We start from the raw sequence: 26,161 nt of genomic DNA on the forward strand, positions 1-26,161 counted from the left end.
AAAAGTTTCAATTAGAAATAGGAAATATGAAGACAATGGTTCTATATGAATAGCACAAAAACATTTATTTAAAAAAGAAAAGTTTAACCCTCTCATGACTAGAGCTCAAAACTCTAAATGCACACACTAAATTAAGCAGCATTATTATACAGTAGGGGTGTTGACTATAATCGCAGCATCAGTACATCCATACTTGCCAACTGTCCCGTTTTTAAAGGGACAGTCCCGTCAAATAGGACCTAGTCCCGGCTAATTTAGCCTGCCGGGACTTGTCCCGGCTAGTGGGGAAGGCAGGTGCGGCTTCTGGGTCTCAGCAGGGCCGACACTTGCCTTACGGCGCCAGCGCCGACCAGGGGAAGAGGGCGGAAACTCAGAGCAGATCCGAGGGTTTGCGCAGGGTGCAGTTCACCCAGGCGCCACAGAAGTGAGGGCGCTCAAGCGCCAGAGTGCTCACTGCTGCCCTCCCTCCTCCTCCTCTCCTTGTCGGCGTATGAGTCTTTCTAAGCCTGTCACTGTGAGAGCCGCTCTCACCGCCAGCCAGTCACCGACACGACGCCGTGTCACAATATTCTTCTCCACCCGGGCGGCGCGGCTCCACACATTCCTCTCAGGCTCTTGTCTCCAGCTGCCGCCCAGGTGGGGTTGTCGCACTCGCTCTGTACGAGGGGAGAGGGGGGATGTCATTGTCTCCTAATGAAGGAATGCACCAAAAATGTTTACTGCGGTAGTGCACCGATTTACTCAAAAAATATTTTTAAACATACTGAAAAATATAATAAATTCGATTAAGTCCGGTGAAAGTGTTGCCCTATTCCTAAATTATGTACAACAAATGTGCAAAATAATATATATATCATAAATATGTGTAAAATCACCCTCTTCAAATGCTGGGATGCAACCACCAAAATATGAAAATATGATGGTAAATATTAACATGCAATGTGCAATAAACCCTGATAAAGGAAACTTTATAAGGGTTTATTGCACATTGCATGTTAATATTTGCCATTATATTTTCATATTTTTGTATTTTGGTGGTTGCATCCCAGCATTTGAAGAGGGTGATTTTACACATATTTATATATATATAGATATACATATTATTTTGCACATTTTTTGTACATAATTTAAGAATAGGGCATATTTGCACATTTTTCCTATGCTTATTTTGCACGTAACCTAATATTTATTAAGGATATATTTGCACACTGTTCACATTGTTCCAACACTTTCACCGGATTTAATCGAATTTAATATATTTTATAGTATGTTTAAAAATGTTTTTTGAGTAAATCAGCGCAGTAACATTTTTTGGTACATACTTTTTCACTTCCTTTTGGAGGTGCATATAGTACTGCAGCAGATCGTGAATATCAACTCTCTCTTGCGCCGGTGACATTTATATTATTTTGCTAATGAAGGAAGTCTATACTAATGAAGGGGGGGGGGAGAGAGTCTGTACGGATGGGGGGATGAGTCTATACTAATGGAGGGGGCGGAGTCTGTACTAATGGAGGGGGCGGAGTCTGTACTAATGGAGGGGGGGGGTCTGTACTAATGGAGGGGGGTCTGTACTAATGGAGGGGGGGGGGGTCTGTACTAATGCAGGGTGGGTGGTTTGTCTGGGGGGGTTTCTACTAATGAAGGGGGGTGGTTTGTCCTGAGGGGGGTCTGTACTAATGGAGGGGGGGTGGTTTGTCCTGGGGGGCAGCAGTGTGTGTGGGCTGCCGCTGCGGGCGACATCTGAAGGACGAGCTCAGACCACGCCGCGCTCACCACACAGGCCAGACACACGCCCCCGCAGAGCCGCCGCCGTGACTTACAAGGGTTCAGAAACAGGTAAGGGGGACCTGTTTTAAAGTTTCCTGTTTAAAAATAAACACCAAATCCCTGCAATAATATATTAAGCAACCTGTATAATGTATTATTGCTGGGATTTGTAGTCCTCTGTAACTGCTGGTATTCTGCATTGCGTTTTATATAATGTATTATTGCTGGGATTTGTAGTCCTCTGTAACTGCTGGTATTCTGCATTGCATTTTATATAATGTATTGCTGGGATTTGTTGTTCCTCTATAACTGGTCAGTGGTAATCTGCATTGCGCAGTATAATCATTATACAGCGTAATGGAGAATACCACCAGCTATAGAGGACTACAAATCCCAGCAATAGTACATTATACAGCGCAATGCAGAATAACGCCATCTATGCTATCTTTCTCTGTAAAAGATAAATAAGTTAAACTATCACTTTAAGCATCATAACCATTAAAGCTTAATGGAGCACAGATATAATGTATGGTGTGTGTGCCTGCCTGTAATTCTCTCTTTATTGAGTAGACCCTATAATCTGATAAGTAGGCGAAGATTATGCGGAGTGGGTGGAGCTTCGGGGAAGTGAGTGTGGTAATTAATTAATAGCTGTGCTGCAAAGTGTCCCTGGAATTTTTTTTCAAATGTTGGCAACTATGGTACATCACGATTCAGACGTTCACAATGATGCACGATGCTGTGAGTCGGCCAAATCGATGTATGGTGATGTCATCCGTCGCTCCATGCGGTGCTCTGCCTATCCTGGAGAAACACTGAGGCAGAGCCTGCATGGTGGATAAAGCCCCCTTCACTGAGGGAGAATGTCAGCTGATGAGCTGACAGCCAGCAAAGTGCAGGGGGAGGAGCGTGAGGAGACCAGACATCTGGAGAGGATTTACTGGAGGCACCGGAAGGGGGAAGACACACTGAGAAGCATAGAGGAGGGGGAATCAACCGACACTGTCATTGTCACTGATCCCATCCTTCCACTACCATCACCCCTCTGTCTGATCCCATCCATCCCTCTGCCACTGATCCCATCCATCCCTCTGCCACTGATCCCATCCATCCCCTTTGCCACTGATCCCATTCATCCCTCTGCCACTTATCCCATTCATCCCTCTGCTACTGATTCCACCATCCCTCTGCCTGATCCCATCTATCTTGTTGCCACTGATCCCATCCATCCCTCTGCCTGATCCCATCTATCCCTCTGCCACTGATCCCACTACCCCTCTGCCAGTGATTGCATCTATCCATCTGCTTTTGATTCCACCATCCCTCTGCCTGATCCCATGTATCCCTTTGCCACTGATCCCATCCATCCCTCTGCCACTGATCCCATCCATCCCTCTGCCACTGATCCCATCCATCCCTCTGCCACTGATCCCATCCATCCCTCTTCCACTGATCCCATCTATCCCTCTGCCACTGATCCCATATATCCCTCTGCCACTGATCCCATCTATCCATCTGCTTCTGATCCCACCAACCCTCTGCCTGATCCCATCTATCCCTTTGCCACTGATCCCATCCCATCCATCTGCCTGATCCCATCCATCCCTCTGCCTGATCCCATCTATCCTTCTCCCACTGATCCCATCCATCCCTCTGCCTAAACCCATCTATCCCTCTGCCTCTGATCCCACCATCGCTCTGCCTGATCCCATCTATCCCTTTGCCACTGATCCCATCTATCCCTCTGCCTGATCCCATCTGCCCCTCTGCCTGATCCCATCTATTCCTCTGCCTCTGATCCCACCATCCCTCTGCCTGATCCCATCTATCCCTTTGCCACTGATCCCATCCATCCCTCTGCTTGATCCCATCTGCCCCTCTGCCTGATCCCATCTATCCATCTGCCCTTCACAAGAAGACATCAACAGGGACAATGCAGAGTTATTTTTCTCAGAGAGTAGGTGCAGGTACTCCCTCCTTTTTAATCACCCCTGGCCACCTACCCCTACCCACCTCCGAGGATCTTCCCTTGGTTCCACTCCTTACCCACCTTTCAGTACCATCCATTTTAGAGAATACAGAACCAAGTAATTTGTATGGAATTTGATACTGATAACAAGAAAAAGCAATACATAGATCCCCTGCAGCCAACAATAGACACCCCCCATTAATAATAGACCCCCAGCAACAATAGCGCTGCCACATAAAATACCCCTCAACCCAGCACCAATAGACCCCAATGAGCAACAATAGATTTTCCAGCAGCCAAAAACAATAGACCCCTCCCTCAACAGTAGATCTCTCCCAGCAACAATTAACCCCCCTCTGGCAACAATAGACCCCCCAGAAACAATAAACCTCTACAGCAACACCCCACAACAATAGATCCCCCAGCAGCCAGCATCAGTAGACCCTCCAGCACACTCTAGTACCCCTTGCCATTACATACATTCTGTGCTGGAGGTGCTGGAACTGCATTCCCCCCCGCGTGCCCACTAAAAAAAGCCCTGGTCTTTTGACTAATACGCTATTGTAGTTTTTGTGCCATTATAGTCATCTGCAATCATTTTAGTCGTATTTAGTCGACTAAAATCTCCAGTGCATTTTAGTTGACTAAAATCAAGTGGTTTTGTTAAATTGTAAAGCATTAAGCATTTCTGTAGAATTTCCAAATTCATTACATATTCCTGGAGTAAAAAAAACGAATATGTTATTATTTATGGTATTAAAGGTTTTTAAAGGATTTTAAAGGTTTGCGTTTTATGTTTTTTAAAATAACAAACATATCATACTTACCTCCACTGTGCAGTTCGTTTTGCACAGAGCAGCCCCGATCACCGTCTTCTGGGGTCCCTCGGCAGCTCTCGTGGCTCCTCCCCGCATCTTATAACCCCCTAGGAGAAGCTCTCTTCCAGGGGGGTTACCTTGCGGGCGCGCTCCCGAATCCAGCATTTGGCATCCATAGACATGAATGCTTGACTCGTCTCCACCCCTGGCGCTTGCATAATTGGATTTGATTGACAGCAGCGGGAGCCAATGGCTGCGCTACTATCAATCCATTCAAATAGGATGCATTAAGGTTAAATAACACAAGGGTTTACAACCCCTTTACGGTTTAAAGAAACTCACAGGTACAGATTTAGCCACTCTGGGCTAGGGTGACCACATTTCAAAGCTACCATTCAGGGACACCCCCCCCCCCCCTTCCCAAAAATCAGCTTGTGCTGTAACGAATCACAGAACTGTGATTGGACACAAGAGGCAGGATTTATGATTTCTCCAATCAAAAGCAGGGGGCGGGGATTGTGCTCCTCCAGGCATTGTCGGCCAGGACAAGTACTGTCAGTGAGCCAAGTGTGCTGTGGCTGCTTTTTTAAAAGACAATCTATATTTAAGCCTACCGGCTTTTTTTCTAAATTCCACTCCAAGGCCTCGTACACACGGACGGATTATCCGATGAAAACGGTCCGCCGGACCGTTTCCATCGGACATGTCCGCTCCCGGATTTTGGTCTGATGGCTGTACACACCATCAGACCAAAATCCCCGCGCCATCGCCGCGACGATGACATGGCGACGTGGGCGGCCCTGGAAGTTTAAAGCTTCCACGCATGCGTCGAATCAGTACGACGCATGCGAGGGATGGCGGTCGGTCGTGTCCGGTGAGTCTGTACAGACCACCGAACACGTCCGACGGACAGGTTTCCAGCGGACAGATTTGTTAGCAGGCTGAGCAATTTTTGTCCGCTGGAAACTGTCCGATCAGCCGGACAATTGTTCGCTCGGGCCTACACACGACCGGATCTGTCCGCTGGAACTGGTCCGTCGGACCAGTTTTGGCGGATAGATCCGGTCGTGTGTACGGGGCCAAGACACTGAGACTCTTCCAGAATCCGCTCTTCAATACACAGACAAGCATGTTATCACCATGATTGTCTGTTGTGGTAATTGCATGATTTATTCCTGATCAATAGTCTGAGACCTGTGACTGTCATTGACAGCGGGGTCGCAGAACTAGCAGCATGCACACTTGAGTCACATTGTAAGGTAATGTTATTAAAAATTTCCATTCCTTTTCAGTCTGCACTGCTGTAATTTTCTATTAAAGCGGGATTCCACCCACAATTTTTTTTTTTAAGTCAGCAGCTACTAACAGTGTAGCTGCTGACTTTTAATACACTTACCTGTCCTAGTCGCCCATGATGTCGGTCCCCCGACGGCATTAACTGCCTGTTTCCTACTCCCGACTCACTTTGTGAATGGGCGGCTGCCTCCTGGGATACACACAGTTCCCAGAAGGCAGCATGGCTCATTCACAAGAAGACACAATGACGTAGGATGAGCCTGAAAATCCACCGCGTCGGAAGAAGAGGCAGAAGAGCTACTTCAGATGAGTATAAAAAAATAATAAAAATTTTTTTTAAATTTATTTTAAGGTTTTTAGGAAACTTAGTGGAACTCCACTTTAAGTTAAATTCAATAAGTAACAGAACGACCCCAGGCATGTCATTTCCTGCTTGTTTGATTGGCTCATTGTTTTTCCCGGAAGTCCGAACAAGTCAGATTTTATGCATCCTCTGCAACCAAATGGGTAAACTACTTCTAAAGAGATGCTGAACCTGCAACTTTCATCATTAGAACACTACAAGTGCATCAGCTGATTATAATGAACACAGACATTCCTATTCAGGAATCAGTATTTCAAGGATGTAGTTCAACATAGTTTTTTCTTCAGAGCAAAAACAGGTATGGCTCTGCTACAAAGTTCTTAAATTCCTTGCAATCTACATTGATCAACCAGTGGTGATGTTTTTTTTCTCAACAAAAGTGGAGTTATTCTTTAGGGAAAGATCTTGCTATACCTTGTAGAAGCAAAACATTGCTTTGCTTAAATGCAAAACCTAACTAACTCTAAACCTACTCCCAGCCACATTCTACCTTGCCCTGTAAAGAAATAATCGCTATACTTGCCTATATTGAAGCCGCTCCGGTTTGGTCTCCAGCAGCGCTCTCTGTGTGCAGGAGAACGCCAAAACACTGGCTGAGAAATGCCTGGGAAGTGACGTCACCCATAGACACACTATGGGGCTTCTGTTGGCAGCTGCCTCTTCGACAGCACAAAGCTGCCATTGACAGCTCGGCCTGGGACCGGACCAGAGTGGTAGCAGAAAAGGTAAGGCTATATAGATTAGGCTTAGAATGTGGCTGAGAGTAGGTTTCGAGTTGGTTAGGTTTTTGCCTTCACTTCCACTTTAAAAGTAAAGTTGTCCTCACCTTTAGGAGTGACTGAGGCAGCTCTTTGATATTCACTTGTAGAATGTTCCCAAGCAGAGGAAGAGGAGTGGGCCCTGGAGGTAGGTCCTTCCGTTTACTGTAATTAATCCACATCATGAGGAATATGAGAAAGGTGATGCAGACAGCTAAGATGAGTGTCCCAACTCCACCAAACTCCATTGTCCCCTGAAGAAGGGAGTCACCGACACTGAAATGCATAAAAAAAAAATTAAACAAGGATAAAACACTGGTCATTTACCTTTAAACAGTGGTTCTTACCAGTGCTCTTGGGAATACAATTTAATATCCGGGAAAAATCTATAGGCTATTGTTGATTTCCTTCTGAAAATACTATCTGCCTTGCTGTCAAGCTTGTACTTTGGCTTCATTGCTTTTGGAGCCGCTGTTAATGCAAAGTCCAGATCTTGTGTCTTCGCCGGCTGCCCATGTGTTCTAGGTCAGTAACTTAATGTTTTGAAATAAGAAATTATAATTTACTATTACTATTTATTATCATTTCTAGAAGGGTGTGGGTGATGACAACCTAATTATCTTTAGCACATATAAAGCAAACCCTTTGGAGACAAAATACCAGCTAGACCAGATAGGTGACTGAACAAGGTGTCTCCAAATATCACCTAACATTTATGACTCTAGCACTGCCTAGAACATCTTCACCTTTCTCAATTTCCTGGTGGATGAGAATATGTACATCCTTTGTCCCATGCTGTAATGCAGTGTCCAGAACCTGAGAAACCTATCAGCAGGCATTGTCATGTGGAAGGTGGAAAGCCACAAATGTGCTTAGGCAGGAACTCAACCACGACCCTGTTCAGATTTCACAAACAGTAGAAGGGTCTTAAAGGGGCATTAAATACCAGGATTGCATTACATACAGAGTGCAGAGTTCAGGTGGCTACACACAGAGTGCAGAGCTGTCACGTGTAAACACAGAAACCAGACTTCTGTGTTTACAAGTGATTGTGGTGAGCAGGAACCAAAGGGTCTGAGCCAGAGGTGGTGGAACTGAGTTCCCCCAAGTTCCCCCTGAAAAAAAGCCCTGAGCTTAGGTAAATGGAGACCATTAGAAAGTCATTATTTGCATTCAGGGCTGGACTGGGACAAAAATGTGGCCCTGGACTTCATCCAGATCGGCCCAGGGCACAACACATCAGGGTACAGTGCACATCAGGGCACGGTACAGAGCTCAGCACATCAGGGTACAGGGTACAGCACATCAGGGTACAGAGCCCAGCACATCAGGGCATGGGGCACATCACATCAGGGTACAGCACATCAGAGCCCATCACAGCACATCAGGGCACACCACATTGAGGCACAGCACATCGGGGCACAGGGCACATCAGATCAAATCAGGGCACATAGCACATCAGGGCACCTAGCACCACAGAGCACATCAGGGCACGGGGCACATCAGAGCACATAGCACATCAGGGCACGGAGCACATCAGGACACAGAGCACAGGGCACATCAGATCAGGGCACATAGCACATCTGGGCACGGGGCACATGGCACATCGTTTACCATCCAGCATGCAAAGTAGCGAAGAAAGCGTGTGTTCTCAAGTCATGCTGCAGCTGTTCCCTGCCCCCCCAGCGGCCCCTCCTCCTTTCTCGTCCATCCCAGTCGATGTCACGGGAAAATGTGGATGGATGAGAAGAGAGGAGGGGCCGCCGCAGCGTGACTTCAAAACACATGCTTCCTGCGCTACTCTGCATGCTGGCTAATCTCGATCTACTCGTCAGGCGCCAGCAGTCGGCGATTGATGGGTAGATCGCTGCGGACCTCCGAACGGCCCACTAAGCCATCGGCCCACCTGGAATCCCCCGGTAGTCCCGATGGTCAGTCCATCCCTGTTTGCATTTCTATTTTGGGTATGGAGTGGATGAGTGGGGCTGGTCAAATGTTGTGGTTAGAGGTAAGTACTGACAGCTTTTACTCTTGGCTGTCTAGTCTTGAAGGGCATGAAGACCCTAGCTCCCACGTCACGGCATTTGATTGACAGCAGCGGGAGCCAATGGCCGATGCTGCTATCAGTATGCCCAGGTAGGAGGGAGACATCGGTGAGAGCACTGCTCTCGTGAACATTGATGGATCGGATCAGGCTCAGGTAAGAATAGGGGGAGGGGATCCTGCAGCACATAAGTTTTTTTTTACCTTAATGCATATCTATTTTGGGTATGGGGTAGATGAGTGCATTAATGTAAACAAACCTTGCGGCTTTAGAACGATTTTAACCACTTCAATACCGGCCATTTTGACCCCTTCCTGCCCAGACCAATTCTCAGCTTTCAGCACTGTCACGCTTTGAATAACAATTGCGCGGTTGTGCGACTTGGCTCCCAAACAAAATTTACGTCCTTTTTTTCCCACAAATAGAGCTTTCTTTTGGTGGTATTTGATCATCTCTGCAGTTTTAATTTTTTGCGCTATAAACAAAAAAGTCTTACAATTTTGAAAAAAAAACAATATTTTTTACTTTTTGCTATAATAAATATCCCAATTTTTTTTTTATATATTTTTTTTTCTCAGTTTAGGCCGATATGTACTCTTCTACATATTTTTTGTAAAAAAATTTGCAATAAGCGTATATTGATTAGTTTGCGCAAAAGTTATAGCTCCTACAAAATAGGGGATAGATTTATGACATTTATTTTTATTATTTTTATTATTTTTACTAGTAATGGCGGTTATCTACTATTTTTGTCAGGACTGCGATATTACAGCAGACACATCAGACATTTTTGACACCATTTTGGGACCATTCACATTTATACAGCAAACAGTGCTATAAATATGCACTGGGTACTGTATAAATGTGACTGGCAGTGAAAGGGTTAAAACTAGGGGGCGATCAAGGGGTTAAATGTGTTCCCTAGCAAGGCAGCCATCACAAATTTTGGGGTCCCTTACACAGCTTTGTGCAGGGCCCCCCTGGAGCAGAGAACCGGGGGGGCCCTCCTCTCTCCTGCCGCGAGATGATAAGTGGGAGGGTTGTGGTAACAAAAGTGTCATCTCTTCTCTTCTCTCTCCTGCCGCGAGATGATAGGCAGGACGGGGGGGGGGGGGGGGGGGGGTTGGTGCTGACGATTCGACGAACAAAACAAAGTCGGGGGGGGGGGGCAGTTACCTGCCACGAGTTGCTAAAGGTGGGGGGGGGGGGGGTCAGACGAAAAAAAAATGTAAATAATAAAAAAAATCCACGTCCCTGGCTCTGTGACGAGCAATCGTGGGTGCTATACTATAATACTATAAATAAACTGTTTTAAATTGTCATACAAATACAGGTATATATTTGAAACCAATTTTTTTTATAAGGTGGAAATAACATGGTGTGGGCAGATTTCTGCCAGTCTCACGCCCCTCGAGCTTGTGTCTTAAGAGGGAGGTAATTCCTCCATTAATCTACAAGTACTATCCCTCCTCCCATTGTGTTTAGCTCGTTACTGGGCATGAAAGAGGAGAGAGGGTGTGGACTCTCATTTACCTCTGTATACACTCACATGTGTCACTCTATATAGTCACATGGGCTGCTCAGATGTAATAAGGAGGAAATGCTTAGCATAGAAACTCACTGAAAACTGAGCATGTGCAAAGTTGTCACCACAGCTGCAAAATCCCTGGCTAAATTGGAGACATGAACAAAAGGTGGCGAAAGAGAGCAGCAAGATCAACCAGGTTTTTTGCAGAGTATAGAAAATGGATCTCATAGTGCAGTGGTGGCACTTCCACTAGGGGCGCAAGGGGGCCGCTCCCCCTATCCATGCATCTGGCCCCCTGACTACATACAGGACATGGGACTATAGATTCCAATGGGGGTGTGTTTTTTTTAAGCATGTGATTAGAGCCAGAGGCTCTAATAGGCTTCAAATAAGCCAATAAGCCAATTATGTGACAATAGGAAAGAAAATGAGAATCGGCACCAAGTATAATCAAATAATGGTAATAATCCTGCACCAAAAATTTGTAGAAAAACGAATAAAGCATATAAAAGTGAACAGATGGGCGCAAAAAACATATGTATCACCCAACAAGCGTGAGTGTGAAAATTAATACACCATATATTCAAACATCAAAACAGTCCAGCACATTGGTGTATATGCATAAACAGTAAACATCAATGATAAAAGAATGCCATAATAAAAAGATCTTCTGTGAAGTATTTCTCCAACATCGTACCTCATAAAGTGCAATGTACTCTTATATTGAACAAACGGAGTGCTTCACTCAAAGTGATAAGTGAATGTGCTCATCACCAGATGTCACTAGCCACAGAGTGACCACCAGGCATATAATCAGGGCCGCCATCAGGGGGGGTACAGGCAGTACACCTGTAAGGGGCCCGGAGGTCCCCAGGGGCCCGGATGGCAACCCCCTTTAAAAAAAAAAAAAAAACTTTTTTTTTTTTTTTTTTTAGGGGTCCGGAGGTCCCCAGGGGCCCAGAGGCTTACAGGGCCCCAGGTGGCAACTCCCCTTTTTTTTATTTATTTTTTATAAAGAAAATGTAATATATTTTTTTTATTTTTTATTAAAGGGCCAATTTTTTTTTTTTTTTAGGGGTACGGGGGGCCCGGAGATCCCCAGGGCCCTGGATGACAACCCCCCCTTTTTTTATTAAAAAATAAATTATTTATATTATTTTTTTAATATATATATATATATATATATATATATATATATATATATATATATATATATATATATATATATATATATATATATATATATATATTTTATTAAAGGGCTCAGAGGTCCCAGGGCCCTGGATGGCAACCCCCCTCTTTTTATTTTTTTTATAAATGTTTATTTAATTTTTTTTATATATTTTTTTTATTTATTTTTATTAAATGGCCCAGAGGTTACTTTTTTATTATTAAAGGGCCCAGAGGTCTTTTGTAAAGGGCCCCTCCCCCGCTTCTCAAGTCGCGGCAGCCCCCCCCGCTTCCCAATTTCAGGCGGCAGCACCCCTCCCCCCCGGTTCTCTGCTCCAGGGGGCCCATGCCTGAAGCTGTGTAAGAAACCAATAATTCCTGATGGCTGCCCTGCATATAATGAAGGGACTCCTTCATCTTATAGCTCAATCCTTCCAGACCACATACGACCCCAATCAATAGTTTCCGAATCAATCGGACTTCAGCGTAATCATGAATGTAACTGAGAGGATCCTCCAACTATTACACTCTTATGGTCCATACACACGATCCGAATATCGTACGACTTTTTTCGCTTAATAGTCGCAAGTAAAATGAAATAGGTTATTAAAGTCACGAAAATTCTCGTACGACCGAAAAAAATAATTGGAAGTGATGTCATGTGATGTAATGTATTTGTATTGTATTTTCGGACGACAACTGTACTGACTAAACGAAAATCGTACGATCTGACATCGTACGAGGAAAATTTCCGTGCATGTCCGATCGAATAATATCGGATGAACTGTCGTGATCGGCTCTCGAAAGTAGTGTACACACGATCCGAAAATCGTACGATTCTTCATCGAACGATTGTTTTCGTCCGATATTCGGATCGTGTGTACGGGCCATTAGGCAGTGGTCATCAACCCTGTCCTCAGGGCCCACTAACAGGCCATGTTTGCAAGATAACTGAAATACATCACAGGTGATATAATTTGCTGCTCAGTGATTGCAATATTCTAGTCTGCATCTCCCCAAGGTAATACATAAAACCTGGCCTGTTAGTGGGCCCTGCATATCCACAGTTCCTTGCATGTAATCTGTGAAGTTGGGTCCCCAAAAACGAGCTACAGAGAGACAATATAGTGTAATATTGTCATTATTAAAAGCACTTACATGCATATGAAAGACGTAGACAAAATTGAAGCACAGCTGTAGGGTGAGGCAGGGGCCGGTCTGTCACTGTGAAGGTGATGCAGGAAGCTCAGCTGAGATATAAAAAAGAGAGCGCTCCTATATCAAGCGAGTGCAAGCCTTAATTTCGATGCATTTCGTGCTCTAGCGCATGTCATCAGGAAAATGGAGCCTGCGCCATGATACTGGAGCCTAAATAACAAGCAGATCGATGCCGTTGGTCAGTGGCAGTCATATAAAAACAAAAAATTAAATCAATTTTCCTAAAAAAAGGACACACCTTTGTCTCATCCGAGCTAGCTTGACAAGTTATGTGACATATATTTATTGTTAAAATATAAAAAAACGAAGCACAAAAGTCTATACTGAGACACTGTTCAAACATGTATGTCGATCACATTACGCAATATCGCCATCTAGGGGCCTCACTCCATACTGCAACACATACCGAACAACCAAATGTTATATATATATATATATATATATATATATATATATATATATATATATATATATATATATATATATATATATATATATATATATATATATATATATATATATATACAGAGCTTTTTTTCTCAGAAAATAGGTTCAGGACCTCAACCATGACCCGTTCAGATTTCACAAACAGTAGAAGGGTCTTAAAGGGGCATTAAATACCAGGATTGCATTACATACAGAGCTCCGAGTTCAGGGGGGTTACACACAGAGTGCAGAGCTGTCACTTGTAAACACAGAAACCAGACTTCTGTGTTTACAAGTGATTGTGGTGAGCAGGCACCAAAGGGTCTGAGCCAGAGGTGGTGGAACTGAGTTCCCCCAAGTTTCCCCTGAAAAAAAGCCCTGTATATATATATATATATATATATATATATATATATATATATATATATATATATATATAAAAACACATACATTCCTGCTCCAATGACAAGGAACAATCGTATACATGTGCTCATATCAATTACTGCCTACAATAAAATATGGAAGCGTAAAAAAAGATTTTGTTTGTGATATATAGAAATATAAAACCTAATAAATTATATAGTATGCACTTGGGGGCTAAGAATATGCATGCATCATACATACTAGGGGGAGTACAACTGGGGGGATCTGTAGTGGAGAAGGATCTGGGGGTTTTGGTAGATCATAAGTAGTGTTGAGCAGAATACGCCATATTCGATTTCGCGATATATCTCGAATATATAGTCGAATATTCTAGATATATTCGCCAAATTCGAATATTCGTGATATTTTATAGAAATGAAATGATTGCGAATTTTCACTATTGCGAATGCGAAAATAATTGCGAATTTTCGACAACATCGGAAGGAGCACTCTGATTGGCTCAGAATATTCGTGATATTTTGCACTCTGATTGGCTCAGAATATTCGTGATATTGTATCGAAATTTCGCAAAATGCAAATGCGATATTGATGGCGAAATTTCGGAAGGAGCACTCTGATTGGCTCAGAATATTCGTGATATTTTACAATACAAAATAATTGCGAAATTTCGACAAATGCGGAAGGAGCACTCTGATTGGCTCAGAATATTCGTGATATTTTACAATACAAAATAATTGCGAATATTCGGCAAATGCGGAAGGAGCACTCTGATTGGCTCAGAATATTCTTGATATTTTACAATAGAAAATAAAAAGTGTTTTGCATTGGTGGTGATTCTTTACTCTATCCATCTGTCACAGCCATTTGTCAATCAAACACCTTGAAGATTGAACACGTTCATGCTGCATGCTTTGGACTTTTTTTCACTTCACATATCAAAGACATTTTTATGAAAGATTATTTTTCTATTATTGGGACTATATTTCTTTATATATTTGTTTCACTGTGTATTTCACAAGTTATTTGCGCTTGCTTATTTTATAATTTGCCCACATGTCTTGTCACTAGACATATTTTTTATTCTTGTAGAGCGACTCCATTTTCTGTCTTGTATTAATTTATGTTGTATAACATTTTTGAGTTGCTGCTGTATTCTCCCCTTTTTTTAAGGTATGCGCAATTTTTTCCTTCTTACAAAAAAAAATAATATCAAACATACAAATATTCATAACAGAAACATACACAAAGCCCCCCCCTTTTGCATCAGAGACAATCAGAGTTCTCCTACCACAGTTATCGAAAATTCGCAATCATTTTCGCATTCGCATTAGCGAAAATTCGCAATTTTTTTTTTTATATTCGGCAACATAAAAGGATCGCCTCAGCTTAGCTACTCGGCCCAGGGTCTCTAATCATACCAGCAATGCTTTTAGATGTCGATAGGATGTGATCTGTTTTAAAAATAAAATTGAAAAAATGCGAATATTCGGAATAGCGAATATTCACCGCGAAATTCGAAATATATCGCGAATACTCGAATATGCCATATTCGAGCCGAATATTCGCAATACGAATATTCGTGAGCAACACTAATCATAAGCTCAATAATGGCATGAAATGCCAAGCTGCGGTTTCCAAAGCGAGCAAAGTCCTTTCTTGTATAAGAGAGGTATGGACTCCAGAGAGAGAGATATCATTTTTCCCCTGTACAAAACATTAATAATACCTCATCTGGAATATGCAGTTCAGTTTTGGGCCCCAGTTCTCAAAAAGGATATCAGGGACTGGAGAAAGTGCAGAGAAGGGCAACCAAACTGATAAGAGGCATGGAGGAGCTCAGCTATGAGGAAAGATTAGAGGAACTGAATGTATTCTCTCTTGAGAAGAGGAGAATAAGGGGGGATATAATAAACATGTACAAATATATAAGGGGTCCATATAGTGAACTTGGTGTTGAGTTATTCACTTTACGGTCAACACTGAGGACAAGGGGGCACTCTTAACGTCTAGAGGAAAAGAGATTTCATCTCCAAATACGGAAAGGTTTCTTCACAGTAAGGCCCCGTACACACGACAGAGGAACTCGACGTGCTTGGCACGTCGAGTTCCTCGTCGAGTTTTGGGATGAAGCCGCCGAGGAGCTCGGCGGGCCGGCTTCTCCCATAGAAGAACGAGGACAACGAGAAAATAGAGAACATGTTCTCTATTTTCTCGTCGAGTTCCTCGGCGGCTCCATCGAGCCAAAAGTGTTCATAGAACCTTAAAAGAGAAGGATTTTGATTGGACGCACTATGTTTTCTGAACCCATTTACAATATTGGTGAAATGTTCATTAACCACTTAAGACCCGGACCAAAATGCAGCTAAAGGACCAGGCCCCTTTTTGCGATTCGGCACTGCGTCGCTTTAACTGACAATTGCGTGGTCCTGCGACGTGGCTCCCAAACAAAATTGGCGTCCTTTTTTTCCCACAAATAGAGCTTTGTTTTGGTGGTATTTGATCACCTCTGCGGTTTTTATTTTTTGCGCTATAAACAAAAATAGAGCGACAATTTTGAAAAAAATTCAATATTTTTTACTTGTTGCTATAATAAATATCCCCCAATAATATATAAAAAAAAAAAATTTTCCTCAGTTTAGGCCGATACGTATTATTCTACCTATTTTTAGTATAAAAAAAAAAAAATCGCAATAAGCGTTTATCGATTGGTTTGCACAAAATTTATAGCGTTTACAAAATAGGGGATAGTTTTATTGCATTTTTATTATTTTATTTTTTTTACTACTAATGGCGGCGATCAGTGATTTTTTTTCTTGACTGCGACATTATGGCGGACACTTCGGACAACTTTGACACATTTTTGGGACCATTGTCATTTTCACAGCAAAAAATGCATTTAAAATGCATTGTTTACTGTGAAAAAATGACAATTGCAGTTTGGGAGTTAACCACAAGGGGGCGCTGATGGGGTTATGTGTGACCTCATGTGTGTTTACAACTGTAGGGGGGTGTGGCTGTAGGTGTGATGTCATTGATTGTGAGTCCCTATATAAGGGAACACCCGATCGATCACGGCGCCATAGTGAAGAACGGAGAAGCTGTGTTTACACACAGCTTTCCCCATTCTTCAGCTCCGGGGACCAATCGTGGGACTCCAGCGGCGATCGCGGCCGCGAGTCCCGCGGCCGCGGTCATGGAGCTTCGGACCGCCCGCAACCCATGGCTGGACATTATACAATCACGTACAGGTACGTGATTGTGCCCAGCCGTGCCATTCTGCCAACGTATATCGGCGTTAGGCGGTCCTTAAGTGGTTAATTCTTTTATAAAGACATCTTGTGGTTCTCCCTACATATATCAGCCCACAAGGGCAAGTAAGGAGATATACCACGTATCCTGTATTGCAGGAAATGAATTTGTCTATCTTATACGCCTTGCTATTACTCCCTTGAAATCCAGATTAAATCCAGTGATGCAGGCCAGCTCAAATTTATTCTTTCTCCTAGCTTTCAGGTCACCGCTATTGCTGTTTGTTACCTCCAATCTAACCTTTTCAAGGTCGCAAAGATTATAACCTTTTTCCAGAAATCTTTTCGGCAATACTTCTGATTGGGCCCAGTAGTTTTCATCTAAATCACAGTTACGTCTAATCCGGACAAACTGCCCTTTTGGTATGGCCTTGATAGCAGCTCCGTGTTGAGATATAACCATTCTTATCAACATCCTTAAAAAAAAAATTCTAGTCAGTAATCTGTTCCCTGACTTGAAAATCTCAAGGTCTAGGTACTGAATCTCCTCAACACTCCATTTTCTGGTGAGTTTGATGCCATACCTATTGTTGATCTGGTTCATAAACTGTTGGAGGTCTTCCACAGAGTCCTCCCATATGAAAACCAGATCATCTATATACCTCCGATATAGCACCAACTGTGGCCACTCGTCAGTAAAAATATCTTAATTTTCCCATTTATCTAGAATAAATTTGCCACACTGGGGGCATACTTTGCCCCCATGGCAACACCTTTAACCTGATTGAAAAAATCCCCTCCATACCAAAAAAAGTTGTTGGACATGGCCATGTTTAAGCCTTCCACCAAAAATCCAATCTGACTTTGTTTTAACTATGTATGTTTATGTAGGGACCATTTTATCGCATCTAATGCATCCTTCTGTTTAATATTCGTGTAGAGGGACTCAACGTCCGCTGTTACCAGCAGAGATGGGCCCTCTACATGAACAACCTTCAATAAATTCTTCAACTCTTTACCATTCTTCAAAAAGGCTGCCAAAAATTGAAAAAAGGTATCCAAATATTCTCCTATACGAGAGCACATGGAATTAATTCCACTGATAATCAGCCTTCCTGGTGGTGTTTTCTTATTTTTGTGCATTTTGGGAAGCTGATACATCACTGGTATTTTGGGGGCTTGAATTCAGGCATTTTGCTTCTTTCTTATCTAGATGTATTTTTTAATACCTTTCTTCAACCAATCTTCTAATTTTCTTTTTAATTTAATGGTGGGGTTGCCAGGCAGTTTAATACATGTATCCCTATCTCCCAAGATTCTATTCATTTATTTTTTTTATACTCTGATTTTTTAAGCACCACAAGCCCACCCCCCTTTTCAGCAGGTCTGATAACTACCATATTTCTTTTTTTTCCCCGTCTTTTAATTAGGGTTGTTCCGATACCGATACTAGTATCGGTATTGATACCAATACCGAGCATTTGCCTGAGTACTTGTACTCGGGCAAATGCTCCGATGCTTCACCCGATACCTGGACAGCGGTGATCGGTGCGGTGGGGGAGTTACAAGCACCGATCACCCTGTGTGATCGTGTGACGTCATGCTACTCCGGCCAGTCACAGAGCCGGTGTTCATGGCGCCGGAAAGAAGAAGAGTGAAGATGGACGTGGCCACCAACGGGGACCCCTGGGACATTGTGGGCTTCGTTTGCAGGTAAGTGCAACATAATTGGCTAGTATGCAATGCATACTAGATCATTATGCTTTTACTTTGCAGGGGAAAAAAGAGGAAGTAAAACCCATCAGGGTTTACTTCCTCTTTCACATGCGTTGAAATAAGGCAGCACATAAACTATTGTATGAAAATGCACCCAAAAGAGGTGCATTTACCATTTCTGGCAGCTCACTGCAACCCTACCTGCTGCAAAGCATATGTCAGCAAGGTTCTCCGGTTTCCATTTAGAATGATTTGCATGTAAATGTTATTGCTATGGGATGCAATAATTCTCTGTCTTGTGTTCTACTCACCTTGTCTGCTTGCTTGTTATGTTTAATATATCCTGATAGTTTGCATTGTCTTTTGCAAAGTATTACATAACCTCCCTCGCTGTGCAAAGGTCTGTTTGGTTTTCATGGGCACCTCCCTCTCCAATACGCTAGAAATGTTAATACTAGGGTATAAATCAGTGTATATGATTAAACATTATGCATAATATGCAGGTTCGCTGACAGGCTTCAGAGATAATTGCACTTATTTCACTCCCATTATCTGTTAGTTGTGTACCCTGGGTGTGGATGTCTCCAGCACACAGTAATATGATCATACTCATCAACCTAGGGAAAGAACATCACTATTCTTTTGCTACAGTCCACTGTCAGCAGTACCAGAAAAGCAATACATCCCTTTCACTACTGTATTTTAAACTGACCATACAGTGGCAGGTTTTTGGATGAACATTTGTATGTAAATTCTCAGCAATAAATTTGATTAGCGACGGGCGAGCGATTCAGGTCGAGCATATGTTTGCCCGCAGAGCGCACAGTCAATAGGTTGTTAAGGAGCGGGGCTGGGAAGCCCTCCCTGCACCAAAGTTTACACCCCCCCCCCCCCATGTTGAGGAGATGTGGTCTGGTATGGTCCAGGAGGAGGCAATCACTCACCCCCCCTTTGCTGGCCTGCCAGACTGCGTACTCGACTAAGGATCTGGTGTGGATTTTGGAGGAGAGAAAGGGCATGGTATGCATAGGGAGTACCCCACACTTTTTTGCACCATTTTTGTGTTGCCAGCAATGGCTTGCAGCCAGGAAAGTCTATTTAAATATAATTTTTTTTTCTTTATATAGATCAGTTTTGCTGAAGCAGGTTCTATACACAGTATAGGTGTGTCACTATACGGGCAGACTAAGGGGACCCCCCAGGCACTGGATTTAAATACATTTTTGTTTTTTCACCTTAAGTATCATTATAATCACTGATCCTGTCAAAACTATCTTTTAAAAAAAGAGAATAAATTGTATTGATACATGTCCGCCTGGGCAGTACCCGGCCTCCATTCCCTTTTCATGGCCAATAACTTGAAAATAAGCCTTCAAAATGGGGCTTTTGATTTTCCAAGTTTGTGTCCCTTAGACTTTAATAGAGTACATGGCTCGGGTCAGAACTTTTCACATGATCGGGAGTTCTTCTGCGAACCAAACGGGGGGTGTTCGACCCATCACTACATTTGATTAAGGATGGGCCGAATATGGGGAACAATTCTAACCCGGAACTGCCCAATTTGAAGGCTTATATACAAGTGGTCCATGGGGGTCTGGGTACTGCCCTGGGGGACATGTATCAATAAACATTTGTTTTAAAAAAATATATAATTTTTTCAGGAGCAGTGATTTTAATTATGCTTAAAGTGCAAAAAAAATAAAATGTTAAATATAGTGCCTGGGGGATCCCCTTAATGTGCCTATAAAGTGGTGCATCTGCAACATGCATAAAACATGCTGCAGCAAAAATGAAATTTCTAAAGTAAAAAAAGACAAGACAAATCCCATTTAAAATTATTTGAAGGTACCAGACCCTTATCTGGGCAAGCAACCTGGTAGGTAGGTAATTCTAGGGTAGTAATAGTACTTATCCGTTTGTAGCGCTGAACGTTTCCCAGTAAGCTAGTAGCAGCGTTAGGATTTCTGTAGTGTAGGGTCTTCTGGAGAAAGATATCTTTAGGGTGTCCCTGCATGACAGTGTGGATCCAGCTATGGCATTAGCTTGATTGTAGTTGGGATCCAGCGTGGCATGGTTTCCAGGTCGGGATTGATGGTACCAGTAGTTCTGTAGTGTGGCCGGCTATGGTTGACAATAATAGAACAGTGTGCAGTCTGCACGCTGTTCTGTTTATAGGTGCGAGGCAGGTGTAGTGCATAAAGCACTGTAGTGCATAAGCACTGAGCCAGAGTATCGCTCGAACTTAAAGGGTCACTAAAGGAAACATTTTATTTGAGCTAAATAGCTTCCTTTACCTCACTGCAGTCCTGGTTTCATGTCCTCATTGTTCGTTTTTGCTTTGAAGTAGCTGTAATCCTTCTCTGATCTCCACACTTCCTGCTTGTCTGGCTCCTCATGCGAGCTTCTCACTGTGGTCCATGATCAAGAAGGTGTGATTAATGTGTGTCTAAAACTCCTCAGAACCAATCAGATTCATTTTAAAAACAAACACTGCCCTGTGTTTGTTTTTGTTCTGTGTGTACTTCACAGAAACATGAAACTAGTTTAAAAACGAAACTAAACTGCAGGCACTATATATGATTGATTTTTATCTATTTTTAAAAGGAATCAGTTAACTATTATGGGCCAGATTCAGATAGAATTGCCTATCTTTAGGCGGGCGTAGCGTATCTCAGATACACTACGCCGCCGTAACTTATTGAGGCAGGTACCGTATTCACAACGAACTTGCGTCCTAAGTTACGGTGGCGTAGTGTAAATGGGCCGGCGTAAGCCCACCTAATTCAAATTGTCCAGGCAGTGGGCGTGTTGTATTATAATGAGCCTTGAACCCACGTAATTGACGCTCCTAACGAACGGCGCATGCGCCGTCCGTGAACGTATCCCAGTGCGCATGCTCGAAATCACTTCGCAAATAGTCAATGCTTTCGACGTGACCGTAACTTACGCACAGCCCTATTTGCGTACGACTTACGCAAACGACGTAAACAACGGAAAAAATCTACGCTGTCCCGACGTCCAAACTTAACATTGGCTACACCTCATATAGCAGGGGTAACTTTACGCCGAAAAAAGCCTTATGTAAACAATGTAAATCAATGCGCCAGGCGGATGTACGTTTCTGAATCGGCGTATCTAGCTCATTTGCATATTCTATACGTAAATCTACGGAAGCGCCCCTAGCAGCCAGCGTAAATATGCACCCTAAGATACGACGGCGTAGGAGACTTACGCTGCTCGTATCTAGGCCAAATCAATGCGTAACTGATTCTATGAATCAGGCGCATAGATACGACCGCGCTCATTCGGACATACGACGGCGTATCTGGAGATACGCCGTCGTATGTCCTTTATGAATCTGGCCCTATGTCTCTATACCCTGTAAACAGTAATTTCAGCAAAAAAAAATTTTTTCCTTTACTGTTCCTTTAAGGGAAAAAGTCTCTGCCACAGACCCTCCTGGAATGAACTCGGAGAGAAACCTCTGCCACAGGTCCTCCTGATTGTGGTTACAGAGATGAACCTCCTTGATAGAATTACACCTGGGTCTCCTTCAGATGGACTCCCCACCAAACAGCTACCTTGCTTGGGATCTTCAGAATTGGGAACTCAGTCGACCACTGGGCTCCCTGCCACAGCTCAAATGTTCCGGACAAACATGGTCCCGGAACCAAGAACACCGTGTGGCACGCACGCCCCGGCCTTGTAGGCCATAATGACGGGGCGCCGTGATGCAATCACCCTAAAGGTGGGTGCCGCACTCAAGGAAGAACCCAGACTTAATGGCGTCTGCCTCATAAATACTCTCCCCCAGCATGAACAGCGAGGGTCAACCCTCCTGATTGGCTGCTGGGGATGAGCACCCAATCCTTGACTCCACTACTGCCATCTACCGTCCTGAGGTGGGAAGAGCACCCCAGTAACACCAGAATGAGCCCACAGCACAGCCAAGCTGAGACAGAGACCCTGTTTTGAACACATTAACTGGATCAGAGTTTAACACTCTGATCCCCCTCTAAATTTAAATAGCACCGGTACTTTGAAGTAACCAGGCGCTACACTAGTAATGGCAGCGATCAGCAATTTTTATCATGACTGCGACATCAGACACTTTTGGTGCTATTTTGGGATCATTCACATTTACACAGCGATCAGTGCTATAAATATGCACTTATTACTGTGTAAATGTGACTGGCAGTAAAGAGGTAAACCAGGAAGGGCCACTGAAGGGGTTAAGTGGGTCTTAGGGATGTGTTCTAACTGTAGGGGGCGGGGCTACGTGTGACATGACAATGATCACTGCTCCCAATTACAGGGAGCTGGGATCAGTGTCCTGTCACTAGGAAGAATGGGGAAATGCTTGTTTACATCAGCATTTCACCGTTCTTCCTCTCAATGAGACGATCGCGGGTAGCCCCGCGGACATCGAGTCCATGGGACCGCGATCACACTCATGGAGCTCGCGGCGGGCGCTCGCGCCCACAATGCTGCGTCTTAAAGGTGACGTATATATATATATATATGTCGATCTGCCCAGCTGTGCCATTCTGAGGACGTATATTGGCAAGCGGTTAAAAGTCTTGTATACATTTATTGAACACTCCAATATATGGACTTGGTAGCAGAAACTCCAACGCATTTCACTCCATGTAGCGCATGCGCATTGGGTGCCCTAAAAGCTGCATTGATGGAAACGTGTTGGAGTTTCTGCTATCAAATAGAATAGTCTGTATATCAGAGTGTTCAATAACTGTGTACAAGGCATTTGGATGCACACTTGCATTGCGTTTCATTGGACAGCCCATTCCTGATACAAGCCCATAATGACACTGCTGTCAGTAACATTAAAAGAAACACAGACTCAAATTCAGTTGAGAAAAGTAATTGTGTATTATAAAAATTGGTTGAAAAGGTAAGGTTATCCTTTCATAAATGGTGAAAAGGTAAACGATCTCCAAATATCCCGCTCACCCCCCCCCCCCCAGGCCCCGCTGCACATAGTAGCCTTAATGCCCAGTGGTGCCGGTGTAGTGGTCCATACACCAATAGAGCAATGCAGCCAAAGAGAACCATGTATGAAACTTCAGGTAAGGTGTCCCAGAAATAAGAACTGCTTCTCATTGGTCAGCATGGTCACCTAGTCACGCTGACCAATGAGCACTTGCCATTGCAAGCATTCTGATGAATTCTCAGTCCTTGGCTGTGTATCATGGCATGCTGTATGGTGTATAGACCACTACAGCGGCAGCAAGGGGCATCACGCCTGCTGTGTGCAGAAGGGTCTGGCGGCATGCTCAGGATATTTGGAGTTAGTTCACCTTTTTATTTTACTTGAAAAGGAGATTTACCCTTTATATTAGATCCTAGTACACATGAGAAATACAGTATACATATACAGGCTTGTTATAAAATAAGTATGTCATCCTGGATCAGCACCACAGGATAGTAAAGGAGTTTCTCATATTGAAGTCACATACAGCTGGTATGTTCTGGGTACTGATCCGTTCTTGTTAGGCTCCGGAGTTATTTCTAGCTCTGCGGGGGACACAGTGGATTTCAGGTTTAACCTCTGTAATATGGTGGTTATAAAGAGAAAAATTTCCATCCGCGCCAGACCTTCTCCAATGCAACTCCTCTTACCTGTGGATGGCAATACAAAACCAGATCATGGTCAGAAATATACAAAATATTTATCAAAAGCCTGACTGTTCAAGTGTTAAAACAGGTTCCACATCCCAGTACAGTAAAAACCTTGGATTGCGAGCATAATTCGTTCCGGAAGCATGCTTGTAATCCAAAGCACTTGTATATCAAAGCAAATTTTCCCATAAGAAATAATGGAAACTCAAATGATTTGTTCCACAACCATTTATTCATAGGTCCTTCAGTTTATAGTCCATATAAAAAGATTTTAGCAATGTGATAGGTTGTGTAACCATAAAACGTCCATCCACAAATGGAAGCCTCCACAAGGGGATTAGAAGCAAAATCCAGCAGGAGCTCCAGAGTATAAAAGAGAAGAGAGGAGCCTCTAAGTGTAGCAATATCATTACATTTAATGAAGGTACAACATTTAGCAACTCACATGGTAGATGATTAAAAGAGGCACATCTAAGTATGTAGGCATCCGGGGTAAAGCTATCCACATAGACTATTCTCCGCACCGCCGACTCTCACCGCTATCAGTCTGCAATCGTGACCGGGAAAACTACCCTGCAGTAGAGCGATCTGAAAGCGAGGCTTGAACCGCTCATGAAAGGGACGACATCAATGGCGGTGAGAAGGATGATCCATGTGGACAGCTTTACCCCGGATCCCTGCATACTTAGATCTGCCTGTTTTAATCATCATACCATGTGAGTTTCTAAATGTTACCATATTGCCATACTTAGAGTTGCCTCTCTTCTATTTTATACTCCGTTGTGACATGACACTACTTGTATATCAAGGCATAGCTTGTATATCAAGTCAAAATTTATTAAAACATTTTGCTTGTCTTGCAAAACGCTCTCAAACAAAGTTACTCTCAAACCAAGGTTTTACTGTAATTATATATATATATATATATATATATATATATATATATATACACACACACACACACAATATATATATATATATATATATATATATATATATATATATATATATATATATATATATATATATATATATATATAATGTGTGTGTGTGTGTATATATATATATATACACAGAAACCCTTTTGGTAGCCATCATATCCCCTTTTTTCTGCCTAAATTAAATTTAAAAAGGCTCCTGCTATGTGTTTTTTTGTACATTTTTGCCCATTTTTTTTTTACAGATAACTCTTGTTTTTTTTTCTATGCGGGCAACTATTTTCCCTTTTAGGATTGCACTGCTAACCCCATCAAGGGGGTACCTCTTTCTCAAGTGTAAAAAAGTAGAATATTCCCCTCCTCCCACCATGTCTAACGCGCTGAATACCTCTGGGGCTTTCCACATTAAGCTGTGTATGACTCTTTTTAGGACAAGCAAGTGAGTACCTTTGGTATACTTACTAATTTTGACTTCTTTTTTTCTTGAAGACATAAATATTAATAACATAATCCCCCTTTTTTGTGTGCACCCCATTGCTAGTTCTTGCCAGCCCTGGGTTCTGTATCACTCATTTCCCAGTGTGCGGACCCCTTTTTGGTCAGCTGTGGGATGAATATTTACCCTAATAATTTTTTTATATACAAGGAAAATCTTCCCTTGAACTGACTCTTGGCTTTGTATTATGTCTTTTTTGGCATCCGTATCTGATCTATCTACATAAACATTGTACGATATATCCATGTGTTTGATTTTGGATTTATATGTCTCTGAATATATATTACTTTATATATTACTTTTCTATATAATGAGTTACTAACCAACCTTTGTCTTTTAGTGCCTATTCATTGTATTCTTCCACAAGGAACCCCCTGA

The 26,161-nt window shown here is 42.9% G+C and overlaps 2 protein-coding genes across 5 annotated transcripts in view; both read right to left on the minus strand.

The window, feature by feature from the left end:
• LOC120913345 (cytochrome P450 2C8-like) overlaps positions 1–19,091 on the minus strand; it is a 39,435-nt gene extending 20,344 nt beyond the window's left edge. Inside the window, exons 1-2 of one of the 2 annotated variants that reach the window (XM_040323218.1) lie at positions 19,021–19,091; positions 7,044–7,251 (exon numbers count right to left, since the gene is read on the minus strand). In XM_040323218.1, the coding sequence (XP_040179152.1) occupies positions 7,044–7,223 (180 nt within the window). In that variant the 5' untranslated portion in view covers positions 7,224–7,251; positions 19,021–19,091. Of the gene's footprint in view, positions 1–7,043; positions 7,252–12,875; positions 12,990–19,020 lie in introns of those variants that run through there. The other variant, XM_040323217.1, reaches the window with a different exon arrangement.
• A 4,484-nt stretch (positions 19,092–23,575) lies between these two features.
• The window catches only part of LOC120913347 (cytochrome P450 2G1-like), a 36,890-nt gene continuing 34,304 nt past the window's right edge, over positions 23,576–26,161 (minus strand). For all 3 annotated transcript variants that reach the window (XM_040323222.1, XM_040323221.1, XM_040323220.1), the window contains one exon: positions 23,576–24,349. In XM_040323222.1, the coding sequence (XP_040179156.1) occupies positions 24,168–24,349 (182 nt within the window). In that variant the 3' untranslated portion in view covers positions 23,576–24,167. The remainder of the gene's footprint in view (positions 24,350–26,161) is intronic.

This window comes from Rana temporaria, chromosome 9 (genome assembly GCF_905171775.1).
Source record: "Rana temporaria chromosome 9, aRanTem1.1, whole genome shotgun sequence".
NCBI classification, from domain to species: domain Eukaryota; kingdom Metazoa; phylum Chordata; class Amphibia; order Anura; family Ranidae; genus Rana; species Rana temporaria.